General features: G+C 38.7%; 2 protein-coding genes across 3 annotated transcripts in view; one reads left to right on the forward strand and one right to left on the reverse strand.

The window, feature by feature from the left end:
• The window catches only part of LOC106948116 (G protein-coupled receptor kinase 6-like), a 14056-nt gene extending 3765 nt beyond the window's left edge, over positions 1–10291 (forward strand). The window contains exons 2-16 of the mRNA XM_015033600.1: positions 373–462; positions 1392–1504; positions 3646–3723; positions 3829–3926; positions 4292–4384; positions 5510–5573; positions 5746–5886; positions 6638–6828; positions 6906–6943; positions 7535–7624; positions 8456–8664; positions 8800–8937; positions 9629–9766; positions 9843–9986; positions 10060–10291. Of these exons, the coding sequence (XP_014889086.1) occupies positions 373–462; positions 1392–1504; positions 3646–3723; positions 3829–3926; positions 4292–4384; positions 5510–5573; positions 5746–5886; positions 6638–6828; positions 6906–6943; positions 7535–7624; positions 8456–8664; positions 8800–8937; positions 9629–9766; positions 9843–9986; positions 10060–10128 (1694 nt within the window). The 3' untranslated portion in view covers positions 10129–10291. The remainder of the gene's footprint in view (positions 1–372; positions 463–1391; positions 1505–3645; positions 3724–3828; positions 3927–4291; positions 4385–5509; positions 5574–5745; positions 5887–6637; positions 6829–6905; positions 6944–7534; positions 7625–8455; positions 8665–8799; positions 8938–9628; positions 9767–9842; positions 9987–10059) is intronic.
• A 1172-nt stretch (positions 10292–11463) lies between these two features.
• ash2l (ash2 like, histone lysine methyltransferase complex subunit) lies at positions 11464–21378 on the reverse strand. 2 transcript variants are annotated; one of them, XM_015033601.1, is made up of 17 exons: positions 21278–21378; positions 20557–20623; positions 19952–20097; positions 19786–19874; positions 19608–19702; positions 18997–19092; positions 18754–18849; positions 18591–18666; positions 17805–17822; positions 14115–14217; positions 13800–14017; positions 13552–13719; positions 12567–12760; positions 12367–12459; positions 12173–12271; positions 12037–12096; positions 11464–11929 (listed from the first exon to the last, which is right to left on the reverse strand). In XM_015033601.1, exons 1-17 carry the CDS (start codon positions 21334–21336, stop codon positions 11822–11824), a joined length of 1785 nt encoding a protein of 594 aa, XP_014889087.1. In that variant the 5' UTR covers positions 21337–21378; the 3' UTR covers positions 11464–11821. The 2 variants fall into 2 exon arrangements, with proteins under 2 accessions (XP_014889087.1, XP_014889088.1); XM_015033602.1 differs by lacking the exon at positions 17805–17822.
• Positions 21379–22166: the final 788 nt, after the last annotated feature.

The following is a 22166-nucleotide window of genomic DNA, read 5'->3' on the forward strand; positions in this document are numbered from 1 at the left end:
TGCCCTCCACCCCGAGCATGGCGTTCAGTTCTTCCTAACCTGAAGGAGGAGGAAAAATCCAAAACCTCAAAAGACCCACACACTGGTGGTATGGTGACCATCCTGAGTTGATAAACAAATGCGCCTTGAGGAACCAAAATTCCTACTCTGAGTGACAGCCTCAGAGTTTGCAATGTGGTCACACAGGCTCCACTAACCTGTTCCTGAAGCTAATAATAGTTCATTCACTGTAGAGCAGCATGCTATTGTTTAAAACTTGATGGACTAGGGAGGTGTGTGTGTGTGTGTGTGTGTGTGTGTGTGTGTGTGTGTGTTTATGACTTGTCAGCAGTAAGTTGTATGTTTCATTTTCTCTTCTGCTGATGTTTGCAGGTGGAGGAAGTAAAGCAAGGAGCTGGAGATGGAAAGAAATGCTGCGCTTTCCCCACATCAGTGAATGTAGAGATCTAGCAAAGACCATCGGTGTGTGTGTAGGAGTGTGTGTGTGTGTGTGTGCATACTTGTTTATGTGACCTCAGTAGGACTTTTCCTGGTACCAAGCAAGAAACAGAAAAGTTTTTATCAAGTAAAAGACCAGCAGCCGTGCTGTGGAGGACACTGCAAAAAACTGTTAGAACACATGACCAAGTAAAACCAGAAGAAATGAGTCAGAATTTATGCAAAACGAATGTAATATTTAATGACTAGTGAGGACAAAACATTCTAAAAGTTAAGGCTAAAAGTGCAACACCTTTGTTTTTATTTCACTGTTAAAGTAAAGCGGTGAAGGCACAATATCAAATTGTTCCAAGGGGATTGATTAGTTACTGTATCTATTCTAATTCATATCATCATAAAAAGTAGATTTAATACTATCCTTCCCATTAATGCTAATTTATTGTTAGCAGGCCGCTTTGCGGTCCTGGTGGAGTGCATCCCAACTTTTCCTTTAAATAATTTTTAAACCAACACACATTTTTAGAGTGTCCAGTATGTGATGTGATGACATTTGTGATTTATTTTTGTATTTCTGTATCTCGAAAATATTTTACACTTTTTAATTAGCTGCTCATTCCCATTCATATCATTTTCCTAGTTCTGATTTATGGTTCAAAATAGCAAAGACAATTGTTTTATAACAAGTGGATTTACTTAATCACTAATCTTGACAGAAAGAATGGCTTTTGTTATTCTTAACTTTTCTGAGAATTTATATTCTTTAAAAAAATTATCAAACAATTAAAAATTCTGCCATAACATGTCAAGTTATAAGAACCACTGTAGGTGAAGGCTAGTGGTCAAAGTTAGGTAAAGTGTCAGAGATAGGCACAAACAGGGTTACTAAAATGAATAGTCAATAAGTTGCTGCTAATTTTGTTCATCACATCGTGTTCTGTTTTTCTCCCTGTCAGAACGAGACTACTATGATTTATGTGTCTATCAGCCTATTGGCAAGAAGCTCTTTCATCTCTACTGTATGACTCGGCAAGAACTGCACAACTACATATTACTCCTGGATGCTTTGGTATGCTAAAGAAAAGTACAAACTAATTGTGATCTCATCCTAGAATCATAAATGTTCCTCTTTTCTCCTCGAACGCTGGTTTGAGGAGGAACCAGTGTTCGAGGATTGGTAAATACTACTGAATAAGATTCCCATCAAGTGCATTACAACACAGAAAAGCCTCAAGTTCTGTATAGGAAAGTATACCCTCCTATAAATCCAACTTTTATGTATCAGGACATAATACTAATGATTTGGTATTCACCAGGTTCTAAAATGATGGTCTAAATTCAGTCTAAGGTTTACAAAAACACATGACGTATATCATTATTTCATAATCAAAAGAAAAACCAAAGTAGAGATCAATCACTACTGCTTACAGGATATTTCGCTAAGAAAATTCACTTGATTACTTCATCATAGTCACTGTTACTATTTCTATGAATATTGATTGTTGGCTTTGTGCTGCTTTGCATCATCCAGGTGTGTGTTAACAAAATGCCAAGTGAGTAAGACATCAGCAATGGCCCTAGAGAAGATAACGTAACCGCCCTTCAGTCTGAGAAGGGTTACAAGGCCACTTCCAAACAATTTCAGTTCTATTGTTTGCAATGAAAACAATCATTAAAAAGGGAAAAAATATTTCAGATATTTGGCAACCATCCAAGGAGTGTTCAAATTCACCCCTAATAAACTCTATACAGTGCATAAAGAGATCTATGCAATGCTGATGAGCTCAATCTCTAACAGGCCTCCTAAATGTTAACATTTATAAGAGAATAATTAGAAGTAAGACAAATAAGTAATTCTTGCTTGGAAGAGTTACAGGAAAAAGTGTCTTTCCTGTAAAATATTGTGCCTTGGTTTAGATTTGATCTGACATGCTACCAGCAACTATTTGGTTATTTGTTAGCTAACCAAAACTTGAAAACGTAGTGACAAGCAGAATTCATCGTGTGTCTATCTTCTGCTCAATGTGAGCAGTAATTTGAAGACATTTCAGCTAAATCTCTTCATCAGTACACATACATGAAAATGACAAAATGTCATGAAATCATGTGGGGAAAAATTAGGATTCCACAAAAAAATCTTTAGCTCATCATCATGAAATATTTACATATTCATATGGAATATTTTCTTATCTCTGCGATGAAAAAAATAATTTTGTTTAAGAGAAACACCAATAATCAGTCACTCAAATGCTTCTCAGTCAAGATCAAGATCTTGGCCAGTTTGTGGTGAATATTCTACTAAATTTTGGGTTTCTGATTGTTGCAAGAACTAGTTCTGTTTCAGCGTAAATTTCTTGTTACAGACAACCTCATTTTCCAGGATCCCCCGTTTAGATACACAAAAAATATTCTTGGTGGGTTCTTGGATGGTGAGCTGGTCAGGTCTGGTCTCTGCAAAGCATTCCCAAATCCACTTGCAGCTAAATGATTCACAGTTGATATGAGGTCATTTTCTGGAACGATCTCTTTGGTTTATGCCAAGCATGGGCTCTGTTCCGGTTTTCTAAATAATTCAATTTCAGACTCCATTTGTGTGTGCAGCAGTCTAAAACAGCAGTTCTGCCAATGCCAACATTCTGGAAAGGAAAACTGAGGAGGCCATTGCTCGAAAGGTTTTGCAGAAATGTTTTCAGCTGTTCGGCAGTTCGGGGACTCCTTTTCCTTTTATTAAAATGTTTTCTACCATTCCATAATTTTCAGTCGAGATCTGTAAGAATTTCAGGCACACCAGTTTAACCTCTGGTAGAGCTCTGGTAGAATCTAACGTCTTCAGTTTTTCAAACTACGGAACTTTTTTTTTTTTCATTTTTAATTTAAAATCAAATCATTTTGTTTTTCTTCTCTGGATTCGTTTTCAGGCTCAATGCATTACGTCATATTCCCACAGATAAACCACCTCACTGTCTTTGTCTACAGAGGACTCAGTCCATTTGAATCATGTTAAAGACTCATTTTCAATAGCTCAAACATTTTTAAATTGTCCAAACTTGACAACTTACCATCAGCAGTTGACATGCTAAATCACATTTCACTTCAGATAAAAACGGTTATGAATGACAAGAAAAAATAAGTTTATTTTATTTTCACATTTCCTGGGCAAATTAGGCAAAGTTTGTATTTCTCATCCTCCTTTCTCTTCGTTTCCTTCAGGAAGCCTTTGAAACAAAGACAGACGAGGAAAGGCATAGCTTTGGGCTTTACATCATCAACACATTTATCAGAAGTCAGGTCTGAAAGCCCCTGTTTATATACATACAAATAAATCAGCTGTGTTCACTTATTAAATACCAGGTGTTTTTCTTTCGTTTCTATAACTTCCTCTGTGTTGCGCAGGGCAACCATTGTGTGCCTTCTTTAACAAAGCATGAACAAAGCTACATCAACAGTTTGGAGTTTGATCCCTGTGGAGACGTCTTTCATAAATGCAAAGGGTGAGTTTATACATGATCTTCACATAAGTAGACCACATTATAACCACAAACTTCAATATACTTAATTGAGATATTGGTAGATGATGTACAGATACATCTTAAGTTAATTAGAATATTATGGAAAAAATATATATATATTATTTTGACAGTCATTTGAGAACTTATATTTTAAGCCTTTATGTCTTGTAATTTTGATGATTGTCTCAGAAAATCAGAATGTTGCACAAGAACAATAAAACATTTTTGTGTCTATAATGACGAACTGCAAAAAGAAGGAAAAATAGAGGGATTTCAATAATTTTGCACAGCACTGTGTTCAGCATGCATGTTTTACCCCTAAAACGCTCAAAACTCTCTTCTTTTAGATTTCTGCATGAATACCTCAGTCAAGAGCCCTTCACACAGTACCAGTTCAGCATGCACTTTGACCGCTTTCTGCAGTGGAAGCATCTGGAGAGGTCAGTGCACAAATTTGTGATGCATATCAGTACCTGAAGGAGGAAGTGACACTCATAAAACATTCGGTTATTTGTAGGAGTACACCAAGAAATCGACCCAGATTTCCTTAATTTTGGGAGAACTGAGATCAGCACTTAGCTGACACTTACATGTGAAACCAATCTTGTAATCTGTTTCTAGTAGAGCCACTCCGTCGATGGTTACCCTTCACACACACCACCTTTGGGCAGACTGTTCTGTCAGTTAGTGGCGGTAACATCTGGAACAGTATTGCGGTCACTATAAGTGGGTGCCCACACTTAACTCCTTTAAGAGCCAATTAAGGGATTGGCTTAGGTTATTAAGTCAACAATGTCTCCATTAGAACCCACTGGAACAAAAAATTGCTCTGCTTTTATTTGTGAAACATATTGTTTCTTGTAATTTCATTGTATAAATATAAATGTGGGATTTTGACTTTGTTGATTTTTAGGTTGGTTTTAACAGCTGTCAGAGGGACTACAGATGAAAATGAGCTTATATTGTAGTTCTCCTATTTTCCCCTCTGTGCACCACCCAGGTCTGTTTACCAGTTTCGGGACCCGACCAAAACCTGTAATCAGTTTCATTTTGTTTATGAGTGACTGTCGCTAGTCTTATGTGATATGATTATGTAAGCAGCACCTGTGTGGGTGTAAGAATCCATAGCACTTATTTTATCTGCAGTACAGTGTTGATTCATGTGCACTGTCCTTTGACAATTTGAAATGTGGACCTCTACAAAGGTCTGAAAATCAGCCATTGTCCCCTTTTAGTCTGTCGTGACTGACAGACCTGACCACCAGGTCACGTCTGCATATGCGCAGTTAATAGTAGCCACCCCATTGTTGCCAACATCCATTCTCACTGTACTTAGTGACGTTTCAGAAAAAAATTAATAAATCAGTATCAGCTAACATCTGGTGGTGATCACTAATTCTTTCCCGAGGTGAAAAAAATTGGCACCGATTGCAATTGGCGCACTCCTAGTTATGTGTTTGTTGAGGTGCTGGTTTAATCATTGGCTTAATGACACAAACTGCTGAAATAAGAAGTGGATAAGAAACAAAATCACAAAGACAATGTCCTTGTTTTTTCTCTTTAAGGCGGCCAATCACCAAAAACAATTTCAGAGAGTACAGGCTACTGGGGAAAGGAGGCTTTGGAGAGGTAAGGCTTGTTAAAGTTGATCCCTTCACTACCATACAGGTCTAAAAGGGGAAATTCTAATTTTACATGTCACAATCACTTTTGGACAGATTTGCCTTTCCTGCTACAGTTTCTGATAATTGTTGTTTCTACCACATAAATCTCTTCATAGTATTTCCATTTCAACCTGTAGGTTTGGGCTTGTCAGGTACGAGCCACAGGAATGATGTATGCCTGCAAGAAGCTAGAAAAGACTCACATAAAGAAATGGCAAGGAGAACACATGGCACTCAACGAAAAGGAGCTACTAGAGGAGGTGGACAGCCGATTTGTGGTGAGATTACAACCATGCTTGGACACTGGTTTCTGTGGATTGCTTTTAAACAATGAGAAAATGTTTTGCCTTCATCCCAGAACAAGTATGAACATCATATGTACAATGCTTTTCATATGAGGCAGTGCGAAGCAAACGGTTCAACAAAAAGAACAGAACACAACCACAGATGTAAACCCAGCAATTCTAATAGTCAAGGATGAAAGAAAAAAACATTAGCCTTCCTCAATAGCTGCACTTCCATTGACCATATTATTTTGCGATTTGACTATATACTATATGCTGTAGGCCGACGTTTTCAGACAAATACAATCTTCCAAAAATAATTTCTGTTTAGGTACAATGTCATCTCTCATTCATAAACATAGTTACTGCATTTGTCTTAATTTAACAGTAAAAAGAACAACAAACATCTAACGGCACACAGTTTTTTGAGGCCCAAAAGTGCTTTAAACTGAACAATTCTGACTCTCTTGACAAAACTTTTTATAGGCCTGCCCTAAAATATGAAAAAGTAAATAGAGTTCATATTGTGGTGTGCAACTTTAGACATTTTAATTGATGAAAACTTTGAATCGTTGCCATAATTTCTTCATGGATTTGAATTGGGAGTCACAGTGAGTCTGGGGAATGAATACTGTTAAAACTCATACACTTAACTGTCTTTACCGTTATAACACATTTGTACACTCCTTGTTAACATGTATGCACATTCAACTTCTCTCTCATACATCTCCCATTTTCTCTGCAGGTCAATCTTGCATATGCTTATGAGACCAAACACAATCTCTGCATGGTTTTAACCATGATGAGCGGTGGTGACCTGAGGTTTCACATCCACAATATGTCAAAGAACGGCTTAGCCATGGATAGAGTTTATTTCTATGCCGCAGAAGTCTGCTGTGGTTTAATTCACCTCCACCAGAAGTCGATAGTTTACAGGTGAGCGTGTTTCCACGTGGATCTGAACACATCACTGCAGCATGATCTGCTTCATATGCTGTGATTTTATGTTCCAGAGACCTCAAACCTGAAAACATTCTCCTGGATGACAACGGTATGTCTGGCCACACCAAGTGCCTGTTTGTTTTTCTCATGAGGGTGCAGTAGTTAGCTTGAAGTCTACTAAAATAACTTTTAACAAGTCACATACCAGGGTTGTTATTAGCAGCTATTTTTAGCTTTTGCATCAGATTTAAAACAGTAGTAGTTCTGTCAGACTGCATGAATTCTTCACATGAAACCTCAAGAACTCAATAAGGAAACAGTTTTAATGGTATTTTGACAAGCCTTCAAACAAAGTCTAAAGAGGAAGTTAAACATTGTGGGAAACAGGTGAAGTATCACCTACACACACACAAGGTGATACTTCACCTTGTGTGTGTGTGTCTATATATATATATATATATATATATATATATAAATATATATAAAAGACTCCATCTTTTCTGGGTCACATGAGGCCTGTCTGTCTCACTTTGGTTAAAAACATAGACCAAGTGAGATGATGGGCAGTTGTAAAATTAGCTCCAAGAACAGGTTCTGCAGGTTCTGAAGAATGAGGAAAGGGAAAGTGCGTCAGTGCAGGAAAACTGAAAAGAGTATTAAACCTGTTGAGTGGATTTCTCTTTGTTTTTGTGCCAATAAGGACACATCCGTATCTCTGACCTGGGCTTGGCAGTGAAGCTGGAGGACGGGGATCTGGTGCATGGCAGGGTCGGCACATTATACTACATGGGTATGTATTATTCCTACTGAACAGAAGTCTCAATAAATCCACAAATGTTGCTCTTAAAGTGTGGTGGGCATTTGTGTTCAGCCCACTGAGTCACTACTTTGTGGGGACAATTGCTGCAAGTCAAATAACTCTAGCTCTAGTGTCTGTGATCAGTTTTCAAGACGTCAAAAAAGAATCCAGACTTAGAAAACCTTGTGCATGCACACCAGAAAGCAGTTTGACCATCACAGATCACAGGCTCACTAATGATTTGTATACCAGGTTTCACCACATGTTCTTCACTCTACATGCTCACATTCAACCATGAATAGTCAATGAAAAGTACTTCATGAATAGAGCTGGATGTTATGGCTTGAAATCTGTATCATGATATATTGAGCATAGCGATAAATGGACAACAACACTAAACCTCCACCGACCCCTGAAAATGAACCTGACAGGCCAGCATAAACACTTCACAACCAGGTGTATCGATGGTTTGATCTCCCTGAACCTGTTTTCCGCAATATTTTTATTGCCACTTTAAGAGACATTAAAACTACAGTGTCTCCAAATAAGAAAAGAAAATGTGTATGTTTTAGTTCTTAAGAGTTAACCCTAACCCTGTTTGCTACCTCTTCCCTACGCTGCTTTGGGCCAGGATTAAGGAATCAAGTAGTGAGCCAGCACATTGTGCCACTGAATATGTCAGTCACACAGAGGCATGTAAGACTTGCACATTAATAGCCAGGAAATCTTGATGATCCCTGAAAGGGCATTCCTTCTCTTTCTATTATTCTGTTTAATGCTGTGTAGAAGATATTCTCCTCCATAACTGTTCTCTCCTTACAGCACCTGAAGTGATCTGCAAAGAGGAATATAACACGAGTCCTGACTGGTGGGGCCTCGGCTGCCTGATTTATGAAATGATTGCGGGGAAGTCTCCCTTCAGGGAGCGAGGCGAGCGCCCCAAATCCTCGGAAATGGAGAAAAGGATCAAATCAAAACCTGTGGAATACAATGAGAAGTTCAGCAAGGACGCCATAGACATCTGCAACAGCGTGAGTTTCACTGCCCAACGCTCATCTAACGTAGATAATGCAACCTTAGAGATGTAGAGCTTTTCCTGCTGTTATCTATAGCGCGCATCATGATGGGCTCAAGACTATCATCCAAACTATAAACTTTGTTTTTAGCTGCTGAACAGGGATCCAAAACACAGACTGGGCTGCCGAGGATCAGGAGGGAAAGAAGTGAAGTCTCATCCCTTCTTCCAACAAATCAACTTCCGGATGCTGGAAGCAGGACTGGTGGAGCCTTCTTTCAAACCAGATGTAAGCCCAATATTTATTTTCCTAACTCTACAGTGGTGTGAAAAAGTGTTCACTCTCTTTCTGATTTCCTTTTTGCATTTTTTCCACACTTAAGTGTTTTTTTCATACGGAGGCCCCCAAGGGACATGAGGGGAATTTGTCTTGGCATTACCTAGCAAAAGTCTATCATTCCATCACAATAGTTTTTGCGTTCTCTCACAGTAATATATGCTAGTCAGTTCATGCAGCATCTTGAATACTGAACGTCTTTCTTCTGCAATATAAGATTTTCTTAAGGTTCTTCCATGTATGTTAATGTCTCTTTTGTGAGATACCGGAAGTTTTACGTTTTCTAAAGATATAAATGTGCCATAAACTTATGTACAAAATGCAAAAGTAAAGCAGGTCAAACATGGGCTTTCCATGTCTTTCCATTCCTTCTAAGACATAAACAGAAAAGACAGAAGGGAAAAAAGAAAGAAAAGATACATCCAAACTGGACTATTTTTGAGTTATTTTCACAGGCTAATTAAGTCATGTTACAGTTTTGATTGGTTCTTTTTCTTGTTGGCAGCATTAATGGTTAATAAAGGGCTGTTTTCATGTACAGTTCCATGTCAACCTTACACACATGAACACAGTTAACAGATCAATTTCTAATCAAAATCTAATCAGTAAATAAATACAAGTATGTTGTTTTCATCACCTTCAGCCCAGACTGGTGTACTGCGATGACGTGCAGGATATCGAGGAGTTCTCCGCACTGAGGGGAGTCGTTCTGAACCAGTCAGACGGCGAGTTCTACGCCACATTCAACACGGGAAGCGTTCCGAGGAGCTGGCAAAATGAAGTGATTATACTCACAGCTTACATTAGCGTCTGATCGTGTACAGCTAAAACCAGCGTTAATCCGTTTTTGCTCCTAGCTCATAGATACGGGATGCTTCGAAGAACTGAACATTTTTGGCCCAATGGGATCTCGACCTCCAGACCTGGACTGGTCCCTGGCCCCTAAGAGCCCCAAAGCCAAGCAGGGCCTATTTCGTCGCATGTTCCGCAGACATGAAAGAGTAAGTCCGGCCTTTGAAAGTGTGAACGAGTATCGTGACGGCAAAAGTTTCATATAATCGTTTCCTCTAACAGCACCACTCAGATCCAGCAGATGATGGTAAACATTGCCAGCCCAATGGAGAGGTCAGCTCAACTCTCTAAGACCAACACGCGCCCGAGCCACGTCCTCCCATCTCTAAAACAGTTTGTGTTTGTACAGCCGCAGCAGTGTAGCATTTATAAAATACTCATCTTTAAATAAACTGGGTTTTTTTTATTCAAACTGCTTTCTTTTGCTTTACTCAGACTGAAAAAAATTTGCATTTATTTTAACAAATATTCTCACCGTCGCTGAAAACCAGTTCACTCATTTCTTTTCCTCATCCAAAGGAAACAAAACAAGTCGGCTATACCGACATAAGATATAGTCTGAAAAATGTTCCTTTTTCTTGTTTTGCTTTGAGAAGTCAAAATGATTTGAGAGTAAAAATGGCTGCTTTTGCAGGATCCAGTACACTAGCTAATCAACGTTGGAGTCAGTTTCCTCCCCTCTTTGGTAGACCTTTCAACAGTGTTGCTCAGCATCAACTAAATACAGAAAATAAACAATCAGGAAAAAGTAAAAACGAGAGGAAATCACAGCTAGTGATTTCATCTCTGAAATGACTAATTCATGAAACTAAGTTTATCAGCTAGATTTGTAAAGACTGCTCAGTCTTGCTTAAAGCAATTTAAAGCCCAGTTGGTTACTGAGATTTACATTTTCCTTTCCTCATGTTCGCATCGCTATAAATTACTACCATATTCTCAGATCAATCAGTAGGAACTAATTAAAGCAAGCAACGCTTTCCAAAGCAAACTTCTCATGATTACAGGAAGTATTTTTGTTTTCTTAGAAAGAAATATTTTTCTTACTGCCATAAAAATGCTGAAATTATTTTTAGCCTGGCATGCCATTCTTTGCTCCACACCTATAAATAACTGGCTCACGGAATCGTTTTTAGAAACGGAGGCCAATTATCACGAGTCACGTGATTTCAGGTTTAATGCAAGACTTCATCAAAAATGTCTGCAATACAAAAGCAGCAACAACTTCTCTTACCTATTATTTTGAAGAATGGGAATTCGAGGAGGCTGAAACCTTCAGCTAAGCCACTGCTACTTTATTCCTTCACTAAATTATCGCGTTTTATTTAACTTCACTACTCTGTATGGGTTTTCACAAACTGAACTGGATTTTTCCAGCAGAATTTCAACAAGTGTTCCAATTAGTTGGGAAAGGTGACGTCAATTTCCTGTGCAGACTACTGAATTAACCGTTTCAGTAGTCTGCCTGTTTGTGGAGACAGTCAACAAAGCCGTTCTGTTCATGTTGGCCACGCTTCCAAATACTGACTTGGTGTCCCTCGTGTTTGCCTCGGTACTTCTCAGCATGCTGCCTGCTTGATCTGCACCGCATTATCCTTCAAATCAAGACAGTTCACACAAATGAACAGCTTTTTTCCATTAAACACACATTTATTTTTTAATCCAAAGTATAAAACAGTAAATAACAAAAACACAGAAAACGCTATGGATTAAGGACCAGACTCTCTTCCCAGAAGGACTGTAAAAGGATCGACTGTTGGGTGGAACGTATGGCAGATCAGGCTCCATTATGATGATGTGTCAGAGCACCAGCGATCAGTTTATTCTGATGGCACATCTCAGAAGGGGATGGTTTATGCCACCAAGCCTTAATAATCATGACTGTGGTTGTAGCTCGTGGATCTAAAGAGGGTAAATTATTTACCTATGCTCCGTTTAGCATTGTTTAGATGTCTGATGGTGGAACGGCTTATGAACTGTTCTACATTTATCCCTCCCATGGCGGGCTGCGGCGTCCGTCCACCTCCGTCTCAACGTGGTACAGCATATCCGCCAGCGTGTGCTCGATCACTGCACCCCAACCCATGTCACTCATCTGAGAGAGTGAAAGGAAATACATTCCAACATGAGCAATCAGCAGGTGTGGAGTTAGTTAGGTCAGATTGGTAAAAAGTAGTAAGTACATAAGTGAAAAGCTCTCACCGGTTGGTATTTAATGTCCTTAGGTGGGTATTTGAATTGAGGCCCAAAGTTGACAGAAACCTGTGAAGAAGAGAAAGTAAAGTTTACTAATCTGGTTGTTTAAGGACAGAAATACGTGTCCTGATCCTGTACTGACCGTACAGCTCTTGTACAAGGAGATTGCAGGAAAGTAGATGCCTTCAAAGAGGTTCTCAAAGGCAACTCCTTGATTTACACCGTTTTTATAGAACAACATCTGAAATACAACACTCCAGAGTCAACACCAGCAACTTCTCTAACTTTATTTGCTCAAAGATGCCTTTGAGCATGTTTGCCTTTGAGTCTCCTCACCCTGCTGGGATTCACCGACTTCAGGCTTTTCTCCGCTTTGTCTACATAGTCCTTCTCCTCAAAGTACAGGTAGCTCTTGAATTTAATAAGCGCCTGGAGAGAGTCATGAAAACAACCATCAATCAGAGCAGCTGGTATGAACCAATCGACAGCAGAGACTCTAACCATTGTGAGGTGAGTTTTATGTATCAGGTGCTTACCTTGTCCTTGTATGTGTCTGGAAGAGCCTTTGCTGTCTCCGTTTCATCAGGCAGCTCTATGAAGAAGCCCAGTGTGTCCCCCTGACCGTAGCTTGAGGAGTAATGCTTCCCTATCGACTGGTGAAAGCGAGTCCCCTTCTTACTCCGCCAAGAGTAGCTGAACTTGTCATAACCCAGAGGAGCCTGAAGGTTGCCTGAAATTTGAGCATAAGAAAAGAGTTCATGAGTTCGATCTCTACTGAATCTCCAGACAAAAGGAACATGCTCCATACTCTACATGGTTAGCCTGGGCATTGCCTTTCTACGCAGTTCTGCTTGTTACCCATCTCCCTTCAGTGCTCCATCCAGAAATTCACCCACTGAGTTCAATTTCTCTGATTAGATTTAAACCAGATCAATCCGCGAACAGAAGGGGCCATTCAGTCAGAGTTGACCATGTTTCCAGGTACTGAGCAATTAAAGTCGGAGGAAAAGGAGAGCATAAGACATTTTATTGTTGGCAAAGATGTAATGTCCCTACCCCCAACGGAGTTGCTTACAGCGAACGCAATTTACAGTAAGTTTAATTGAGCTGGCACATTACATACATCACAGCCAAACATCAGTGATCGAGTAAAATCAGATTCAATCCCCGCCTCCAGCAAGTCGTCACTTCTTAATAGCCAAGGGTTTAGACCACAGACAGTGTCCTACAACTTCTAAATGTGTCTGTGCTTCAAGACACCTGAGTAAAATAATCAGATCATTAGCAGAACTCTGGAGAACTTGACTGCTTACTCAGGAGGTAATTCAGCCATTTGATTCAGGTCACTGAACCACTGACACATCTAAAAGCTGCAGGATACTGGCCCTTTAGGTCTGGAGTTGAATACTCCTGGTCTACTCCTGGTATGAAGCAAAGCATAGAACAAGAAGCTGGTTTTTACCAGGCTACTACATAGTAAATGTTGGTATAAAGTTTACAGTTCTGTGAGGGAATACTGACCAAGCGGTTGAGACCAGCCCAGTCTAGCTGCCGTCTCTGGGGGCATATCATCCACAGTCACTTCAAAGTACCAGGCTCCTTTCCTCACGCCGTGTGAAGCCCGGACCATGGAGTAGCCCTTTTCCCCCGTCACCGTCAGCCGGTCGTCTGAGATCTTCAGCTGAGGTGCTGCGACACATCGGGTGAAACGTTGGGTCATGATTCATAAACAGATCCTAGTCTTGGAAAATCTGGCGACGTTGTTGTACCTCTGTCATGTAAGGCCAGCAGCACCCTCTCGTACAGACAGGCCCGGTACAGATCACCAGGAATGGGTTTTCCAGCCCAGCAGTCCAGCTCCAGTTTCTCGGGGTCCGGAGCATGAGGGTCTGGCTCTGCCAGGATGTAGCGATAGCCATCTTTGTTGAATGGGTGTTCCAGTGGGTAACCATGAGGGGGCAGCCTCTGGGCTGAGAACAACGGGTCACTGTGTAACAAAGGGTCAAATGTGAGGAACAAACAGTGAGGCTGTTTCATCACGTTCTCACTCAGAGTTGTCCCGGATTTGTATTTACACGTCATACCTCCTGGTTCTCTTTGTTGCTCCTGCAGTCGTTCCCTCCTGCTGCTGCTGCTGTTGTTTACGTTTGGCCCCCCTTCCTTTTCCAGGGCCAGGGGCCAGAGCACCTTTAAAAGCACAAGAAAGTTAAAAAGTGCAATCAAAAAAAGATGTACCCAAACAAGAGCATGAGCATTCAGCAGCAAGGGCAGCATACACTCAGCTGACAGGGGACCACAGAACACACAAACAGGTTGAAGCTGTGGCTGCTCCATTTAAGCCTCCATTAATTAGTCCCTTCAGCATTTTGCAATAGTTTTTTTTTTTTTTTGCAATCAAAACCACTGATTTTGTGGCACCACTTCAGAAATATTTGCAAGAAATTTCACTATTGTTTACTTATTAAACTACTTCCAAAATCTACCTAAAAATTATGACAAAACAAATAAGCAGACAGACTGGACACAAACATTTTTATTATTTAAAAACCTTAAATAGCTAGACTTTTCTTACTCGCAGTACCAATCACGGACTACAACCCGACATAAAATAGGGCTGAGGCAGCAGGGTTATAGAAGTAAGAAACACTGTCACTTTGCAGGTGAGAGTTAGTCACTTAAACCAAATGTTTTTCATTCATTTTGCTGAAACTTTTGCATTGAACTCACATTTGTGTGACAAAAATGAGGGGGGCTTTTGATTTTGAATGAATTTCCAAGGAAGAACTGGAGGGACTACTTGAGCCATTTTACTTCCACATTTATACTGGCAGCTTTTAATACATGCCACATATCCAAGAATTATATAAATAAATAGTAAATTTACTATTTATTTATTAACTTAATCACCTTTAATAACTAGAATAGTGCTATGATTAAGTTTTTGAAGTATAGACCTCTAGATATCCATGTAAAAAAAAAAATATATATATATATATATATATATATATATATATATATATATTTATTTATTGTTTGTGCAAGTTAGACCTGATCTCAAATAAGAACCCAAAGATGATGAAAGGATTTTTTTTTATCAAATGCTTTTAAAAACAATCTATAAGAGCAATAAAAGACATACTGGTAGTGTCAGTGCAATTTTTCTTTTTATAACTTGGAAATATCCATTTATTACATTGGTGTGAAACAATGTCTACCACTTCAATTGTCATCATAAAACGACTAAAATACATAGATTTTGTGTCCTGTTCACATCTGGAATAGAAGAATATTTGCCATTGTTTTTAACTCTTTCCCATCAGCCATCAGTGATCATTCTTAGCTGATATCCAAGGACGCCCAGCTCCTCATTGCTAAGTCAGATTACATCAGTCAAACAGCTGCAGACAGACCTCAGACCACAGTCTCTGAGCGTTTCTGGAATAATAGTGAGCGCTCAACCAGCAGCAGTCTGAGCTGCTCTGTGTAGGTTCATAACACACAAAGTCGAATCGTCTGAAAAACGGTTTGTAGTGAAACAACAGGAGGTGAATACGTCAGACTGCCAGTGAACACATGAACACAAAGGCAAAGCAGGTTATTTGGCCAACATGGGTGAAAGACCAGGAACATAACAGCAGGAATTAACGTCACCTAACTTTCTGGGGGCCTACTGTTTTAATTTTCAATGCTTTGTACCAAGATGATTGTTGTTTTGTTGGTTTTTTTTATATATATATACATTACCTACAGGATATTTGAAAGTACAGATGCAATGACCCACTTTTTTCCACTTCCGATATCTTCAGATATCTGAGGTTTTGTATCGGCCGATACCAATCAGATTGCTGCTGAATTGACCTAAAACAATTTTTTTTTAACAGACATAAATGTACTGAATTACAAATTTATTTGATAACTCCGCACCAGTACAGCTCACTTAAATAAACCCATAGCGTCACAAGCTTGGTCAACCATGGAAAATCATCTTTAATTTGTTCAGTCAGTGGGATTAGGAGTAGAACAGCCGATGTGAAATAAATGAGAAGGAAAGTGAAACTGACAGAAACAATGGTTTGACTACCTTGATCAAACATGTTCAGTATAAACTTTAACAAACCTTCTTTCAAATAGTTCAGAAAGTGCAGTTAGTAATTCTAAATATAACGTAAAATAAATGAAACAGCTTGACATCACTCAGAACACAAAGTACAGATTAGATTGAATAGATCTGCTCTTTTGGATCGGGAACGTCGTCACCAATACCCGATCTGGAATTTTTTCAATATCTAGATAGATACAGACATCAATATCAGATCAGTGCAGCTCTATTTGAAAGTGCTTAAAATAATAAAATATGAGAATCAGTAACAACTATACAAACTCAATAAAATAGATATAAATATAAATGAAACCATTTATATTATATGACTACTACCCATCACTTGTCCTAATAACATGTAAAGTCCTCAGACCCAGAGAACTATTTGAGGAACAGGACTCATTCAAGGAGGAAAAAATGAGCTTTTTCTACCTCCGTTTAAAGAGAGGGAGGATGATGAGGCTAATTAGCATAAGGGAAGGCCAACAGCAACTAAAAAATGGCACTCTGCTCTCAGGTAGACTTCACCCTGGAGGCAGACTGTCATTTCACACAGGAAGCTTCTAAAGGACGTCAGAGCCTGTTAGCAGCAAGCCAGACATGTGGAAGCTACAGCGAATTGCAAAAGAAGTCATACCCCTGAAACCTTTTCTGATTTTGTCACATAACCACCAATATGTATTATTTTTATTGGGGTTTTATGTGACAGGCCAACACAAAGAGGTCCATAAATGTTACTGTGGGGAAAAAAAACATGATTTTCTTTTTCTTTTTTTTTTACCAATAAAAACATGGAAAATGTGACTTGATGAATTTGTATTCAGAACCATTAAGTCTGAATATGATGCTATATAGAACCAAACATTGATGCATTTCTTTTGAATCACATTTATCACAAAAAATCTTTGTTAAACATCCTTACACATACATTCTATTTCTCTATAGAAGTTGCAAAACACACTATTAGTTGTGCTTTTCTTTTTATTGCCATCTTCATCTTGTGGTCTTCTTACAACATTCCTTTCTACTCTCATTAATGAATAAACTATAAAATCTATCAATAAACTATAATATCCATTATTACTTCCATAAACAGAAAGTTTTGTTTTCTCATCTGACCAGAGCTTCTTCTTCCACTTGTTCCTTGTATCCATTACAAGGCTGGTGGAAAAATCACTAACTATACCTTATGGTTTTGTAAAGGTAAATTCAAAACGTTCATATTTGAATTTGTGGAAAAAAAATTTTTTAAATTAAAACCATAAATCATTTGTGCTTCCACATAATTATCCACTAGTTTGTGTTGGTCTGTCACAGAAAATCCCAATAAAACATTGAAATTTGTTGTTGCGACATGGAATATGTGGTACGAATACTTATGCAAGGCACTGTATGTTCAATGGTTTGGCGGTTGCTGCACAGAGCCGATGCAAAAAATGAAATAAAAAAAAAGCAGACAGGGAGGTTACATCAGCACATGGATGAAGTTGCCCACAAGATGCTTATTAGGAATCATGTTTTGGTTTGAGATAGCAGAGTAAAGGGATTTGAGGGATTGTGCTGGAGGAGAGGGATCGAGGGGGGACTAAAACCTCAGAGCCAACTTCTATCCAGCAGATTACAAGACACACAAACACACTGAGAAGCTCCAGGTGTCAAAATGTAACATATTCACCTGAGAAAGAAGATCCACCTGGAAAACAATGCACACAAACACTCCGGTCATCATTTCTGGACACTGCCTGCATTCAGGCTTGGCTTTTTTTTGTTTGTTTTTGGTTTTTGTTTTTAACAAGTAACCTGATTATTTTTGCTGTTTGTGAACAAAATCCAAACTCCTTAAAGCAATCAATTATTGTCAGTTTTAAGTAAATGTGTAGGTTGTGTGAAAATAAAGATGACAAAGAATAGAATTTCTTTTTGGACATGTGATTTTAGCATAAATATAAGGTCAGTAGTCAAATACTTCCACATATGCATATTATATATTTTCAGCAAGCAGTTTAGATAATAGCTAGTTATTCTTTAAATATAATAACCAACAGCAAATCCTTGTATAGATTTAACAACTCAGTGTTTCATGAGCATAACATAAATTCTGGGTTGGTTTATTACTTTGCTTCTAACATTCTTGAAAACTACTCATTTTGAAGAGATCAATAGTTTCTTCAATGAGTGGTTTATTTCTTTTGTTATGTGTAATTGTCAATAAATAGTATCTGCACCAAGATAGTGATTCCATTCAGGTCTGGTATGAATGTCTGTTCTGAATATCTAAACAGTAACAGGACAGAACAACTCAAGGTGGAACAAAAACATTTGCTGCCTTCGTTTGCATAAGTTTAACCGTCTGTAGGCATGTATGAATACATGAAAACATTCTCAAACACTATGCTTCTTCTAGTAAAGGATGGCTCAAAAAACAAGCTGATCTATGACAGTTTCTTTATTTAACTCTTACCATTGAGCCCACCGGCTGCTGGGGTTCCAGTGGTCTGTTTCTGAGTGTCATATGAGGGTCCTATGCTTCCCAGGTCCTAAGCAGAAAAGAACACAAACCTTCACAAAACATTCAGATTGAGTTGAAACATGCTGTGTGTGTTTACATACTTAGCAGTAATTACCTGATCTAAAAGGCCAAACTTGGGGTACTCCTCCTCCGGATCCTTACTGCCGGGGTCAGGGTGTTCTTTCACAAGGAACACATCTCGCTCTTTGCTCTAGAAAATTAACAAAACAATACAACAATAATGGTATGCTTATTTGATGAATCCTGGAACTCAGAATGAAAAGAACCCCGGTGTGTATGGGGAGAGGGACGAGTGTATTCAAAGCGACCACTGGTCTCCAGGTACACTCTACGTTACCATTGTCTTCACTATGTTGTTGGGCCAGGTGAGCTTCCCCGGTCTCTGACGGGTCGTCATGCATTCCCAGTGCTTATCAATAAATGGAATGATATCCTGCAAAAAAAAAAAACATGGAGGAATGTGAATGAAGAAAATAATTCTCACTCAGCATGTTTTTATTTTTTGATTGTAAAGAGCAGATTAGTGGGCAATAATAATAAGGAGCTGAATGGGGGTGTTACAGGGGAAGGGAGGCAGAAGTTCTAATGATGCTAGGTCCAACTAGGTGTTTTCCACATCTTAGTGGTTGCCATGGAGATGAAATGATTTCTCAAACATGCATAAAATAATCAAGGTCACACTCCAGGTATATTTTTGATGAAGGAATAATGTAGCTCAAAAAAGTTGATTTTACACAATATCACCCCTTTAAAATGTTTTAACATGTTGAAATCTATATAATTAATTAAAATTAACATGTGGCCCTAGTTTTAGTGAATCTCTTCGTATTTGACATAATAATCAAAATTGTAATTGGAAAAAAAAAACAGTGAGTTTGAGTTACACATTAAAATCCTTTCTTTATGACCACCCAAGGTCACCAGCACCTTAAAAAGATCCACTCCCACCTTATCTTTGGAGAACATGGTCTTAGGATGCTCATCTTGTGTTCTGGACCTCCATGTGAGGTTCGCCAAAGCTGTGAGGCACATTTCCTTCAAGTCTAACAAAACACACAGTGGAATAATTAACATACTAAAAAGGAACGAACCTCGATAGTCGGGTTTCAGCACCCAGAATACCTACTGGCTTGTTTCCTGAGGAAGTATGTGTTGCCGCTGTGATGGCAGACATTGCAGTGAAACACGTAATTGGTCATGAAGGGAAGACATGTCCTGTGGTGGAAACAGGCAGTTAACAGCTGCATGTGCATCAAACAGAAGCCAACATCTATATTCTGAACAAAACATACGCGGTTTCGATCCCAAACGTTTCCGCTGTGAACCACTTCATGCACAAGGCGCATTGCAGCTCCACCTCCCCGAGCTGCCGCCCGCTCTCCTCATCCCCGGATCCTGTCAGAGCATCGGCAGCTTCTGAGCCATCGCCAGCAGCTTCCTGATGAAAACACCGCCACACAGTCATAAAAACTAAACATCACCCATAAATAGCATGCACTGTTAGGTAGGGAAGCATTCTTTAAATATAACTTCTGACCAAAGCAGGAAGTTGTTAATTTTGCCACTAAGTTCCTTGTTGGAGAACAGCAGGATGTGCAGTAAGTACTGAAATATTCAACAGTAGTGGCACTACTACTGGCAAGAAGTAGTGCCATTCTTTGAAATGCTTTCAAAGAATGGCACTACCCTCTGTTGACAGCTAAATGCAAGAAACATTTACATGCCGTTTGTTTGATTACATAAAGACACCAGCAAACTTTACATTTGTGCTTTAAGAGCTCACACTTTCTAACTACACAAGATGTATTAAGATAAACAGCATGTTAAATGAGACTGAAAATAATTTAAAAAGTAAATGTTAATCTCAAACATATTAATACCAAAATGAAAATATTACCATCCCCTCTTTGCCACTTGATGACTCTGTATCCATACTGGGAGGCTGTTCCCCAAAGGAGGCATCCCTGAAATTCAGAAGAGAGACGAAAACATTTAAACATTTAGTTCTGCATTTTAGGCTTTTTTTTTTTTTTTTTTAGCAAAAAACAGTATGAGAGTCACTACCTATTCTGTCGAACCGTCTTGTTTTTCACCCATAACAAAGCTATTCTCACTTTCTCACTAAAGGCATTCTGTTCTGCAACCATTTAAGCTACTTCAGTCGGTATTCGCATGCAAAATGGAGCTTATGCAGCCAAACTTGCGGTAAATTAATACTTAGTACTATAAATGTACTAATTTAAAACTTGATTTTAGGGTGTTTAGAGAACGTTGTTAGCTATAATTTGAATGAATATTATTGAATGAGTATGAAATTCAAGTGAACAAATATAAACTGTCACGCTTTAATTTGCAGAGTTCGCATGCATAGTGCCAAGCGAAATGATATTTAACCGTCAGTAAATAAGGTGTAGGTACGTTTTGTGGTTTTAAAAAATAGCTTTGTTTTCATTTTACTCGTGGCAGTTCGTGTGCACATCATTTGTTAGCTAGCTATTCTGCTAACGGTCTTCCTCCTGAAAACGCGCCTTACATGTCTGCGAAACTTTAATATGTCAGCTGAATTACTATGATAACTTCTGTAATTTTCGGGAAAGATGGACACAAAACAGACATACCCGACAGCCAAGTCCTTTTCTGCTGCAGCTACGGTACCCGCTTGCAATTCAGACGCCATGTTTAGAAATCAATGAAAACAAAAAAGTATCGCGGGAGTGCGACTTCCGCTTTTTCTTTTTGATGAAAGCAATAGCGACACAGCAGGTTACAAAAAGAACTACAATTGAAGTCAGTAGAGAGTGTTCTAAAACTTACATTTATTTGTTGTAAATTATAATCAAAACCGTGCAGACTTTGAAAGAGAGATGCTTTTTTTCCATAGTATCCAAGTTTGATTAAATTATTTTTTTATTTGAAATTTATGTCGATATGTAACATATCATTTCAAGTACATTGAAATTTGTGGTTATAAAGCAATAAAATATGTTTCCACATTGAAACAAAAAACTTTTTAACCCAATATATATAATTTTAATGAAAAGGGTGGTCTGAGGTACCAAAACTGTTATTTCCCTTTTATCGCTTTTTTCATTAATATTGGAAAAGGAACACAAATGCTCAGCACGGTGTCACTCTTTACTTTTATCAGATTTTGTGACATTCGTAACGAGTAAAGACTGTCTTTTTTGTGTCTGCTAAAAATCAATCATGTGAGGAGAAGTCCTTGTCTATCATAATGGACTCTCCACTTTCACAGTTTCTAAAGATGTTTGATCCAATGACTCTGACATTTCATTTTTATTCGACCAAATGAAATGATCTACCTCGTCACCCTCCCTGCAGTGTTATTTAAAAAGGTTTTTCCTGCTCTGTATTTTTGGAATTTGCGGCATGTCACTTTTAACACACATGGACCCAAGTTCTTTTAAGCAAGCAGTTGTTGAGCCATTCAGATTCTACACAGCGTAAAAATTACAGGCCTTTCTCCAAGATCCCATTTATATCAAA

This window comes from Poecilia latipinna, unplaced genomic scaffold, assembly GCF_001443285.1.
Source record: "Poecilia latipinna isolate Pla-1442-1.1 unplaced genomic scaffold, P_latipinna-1.0 Scaffold274, whole genome shotgun sequence".
Classification (NCBI taxonomy): domain Eukaryota; kingdom Metazoa; phylum Chordata; class Actinopteri; order Cyprinodontiformes; family Poeciliidae; genus Poecilia; species Poecilia latipinna.

Excerpts from the sequence above, each read along its gene's own strand:
- ash2l (XM_015033601.1), bottom strand. The coding sequence starts at position 21,336 with ATGGCGTCTGAATTGCAAGCGGGTACCGTAGCTGCAGCAGAAAAGGAC. Across the intron at positions 13,720-13,799 it reads GCTGGCCTTACATGACAGAG|CACCTCAGCTGAAGATCTCA; the intron begins GTACAACAACGT and ends GATGTGTCGCAG. Across the intron at positions 12,460-12,566 it reads CAGACACATACAAGGACAAG|GCGCTTATTAAATTCAAGAG; the intron begins GTAAGCACCTGA and ends GACTCTCTCCAG.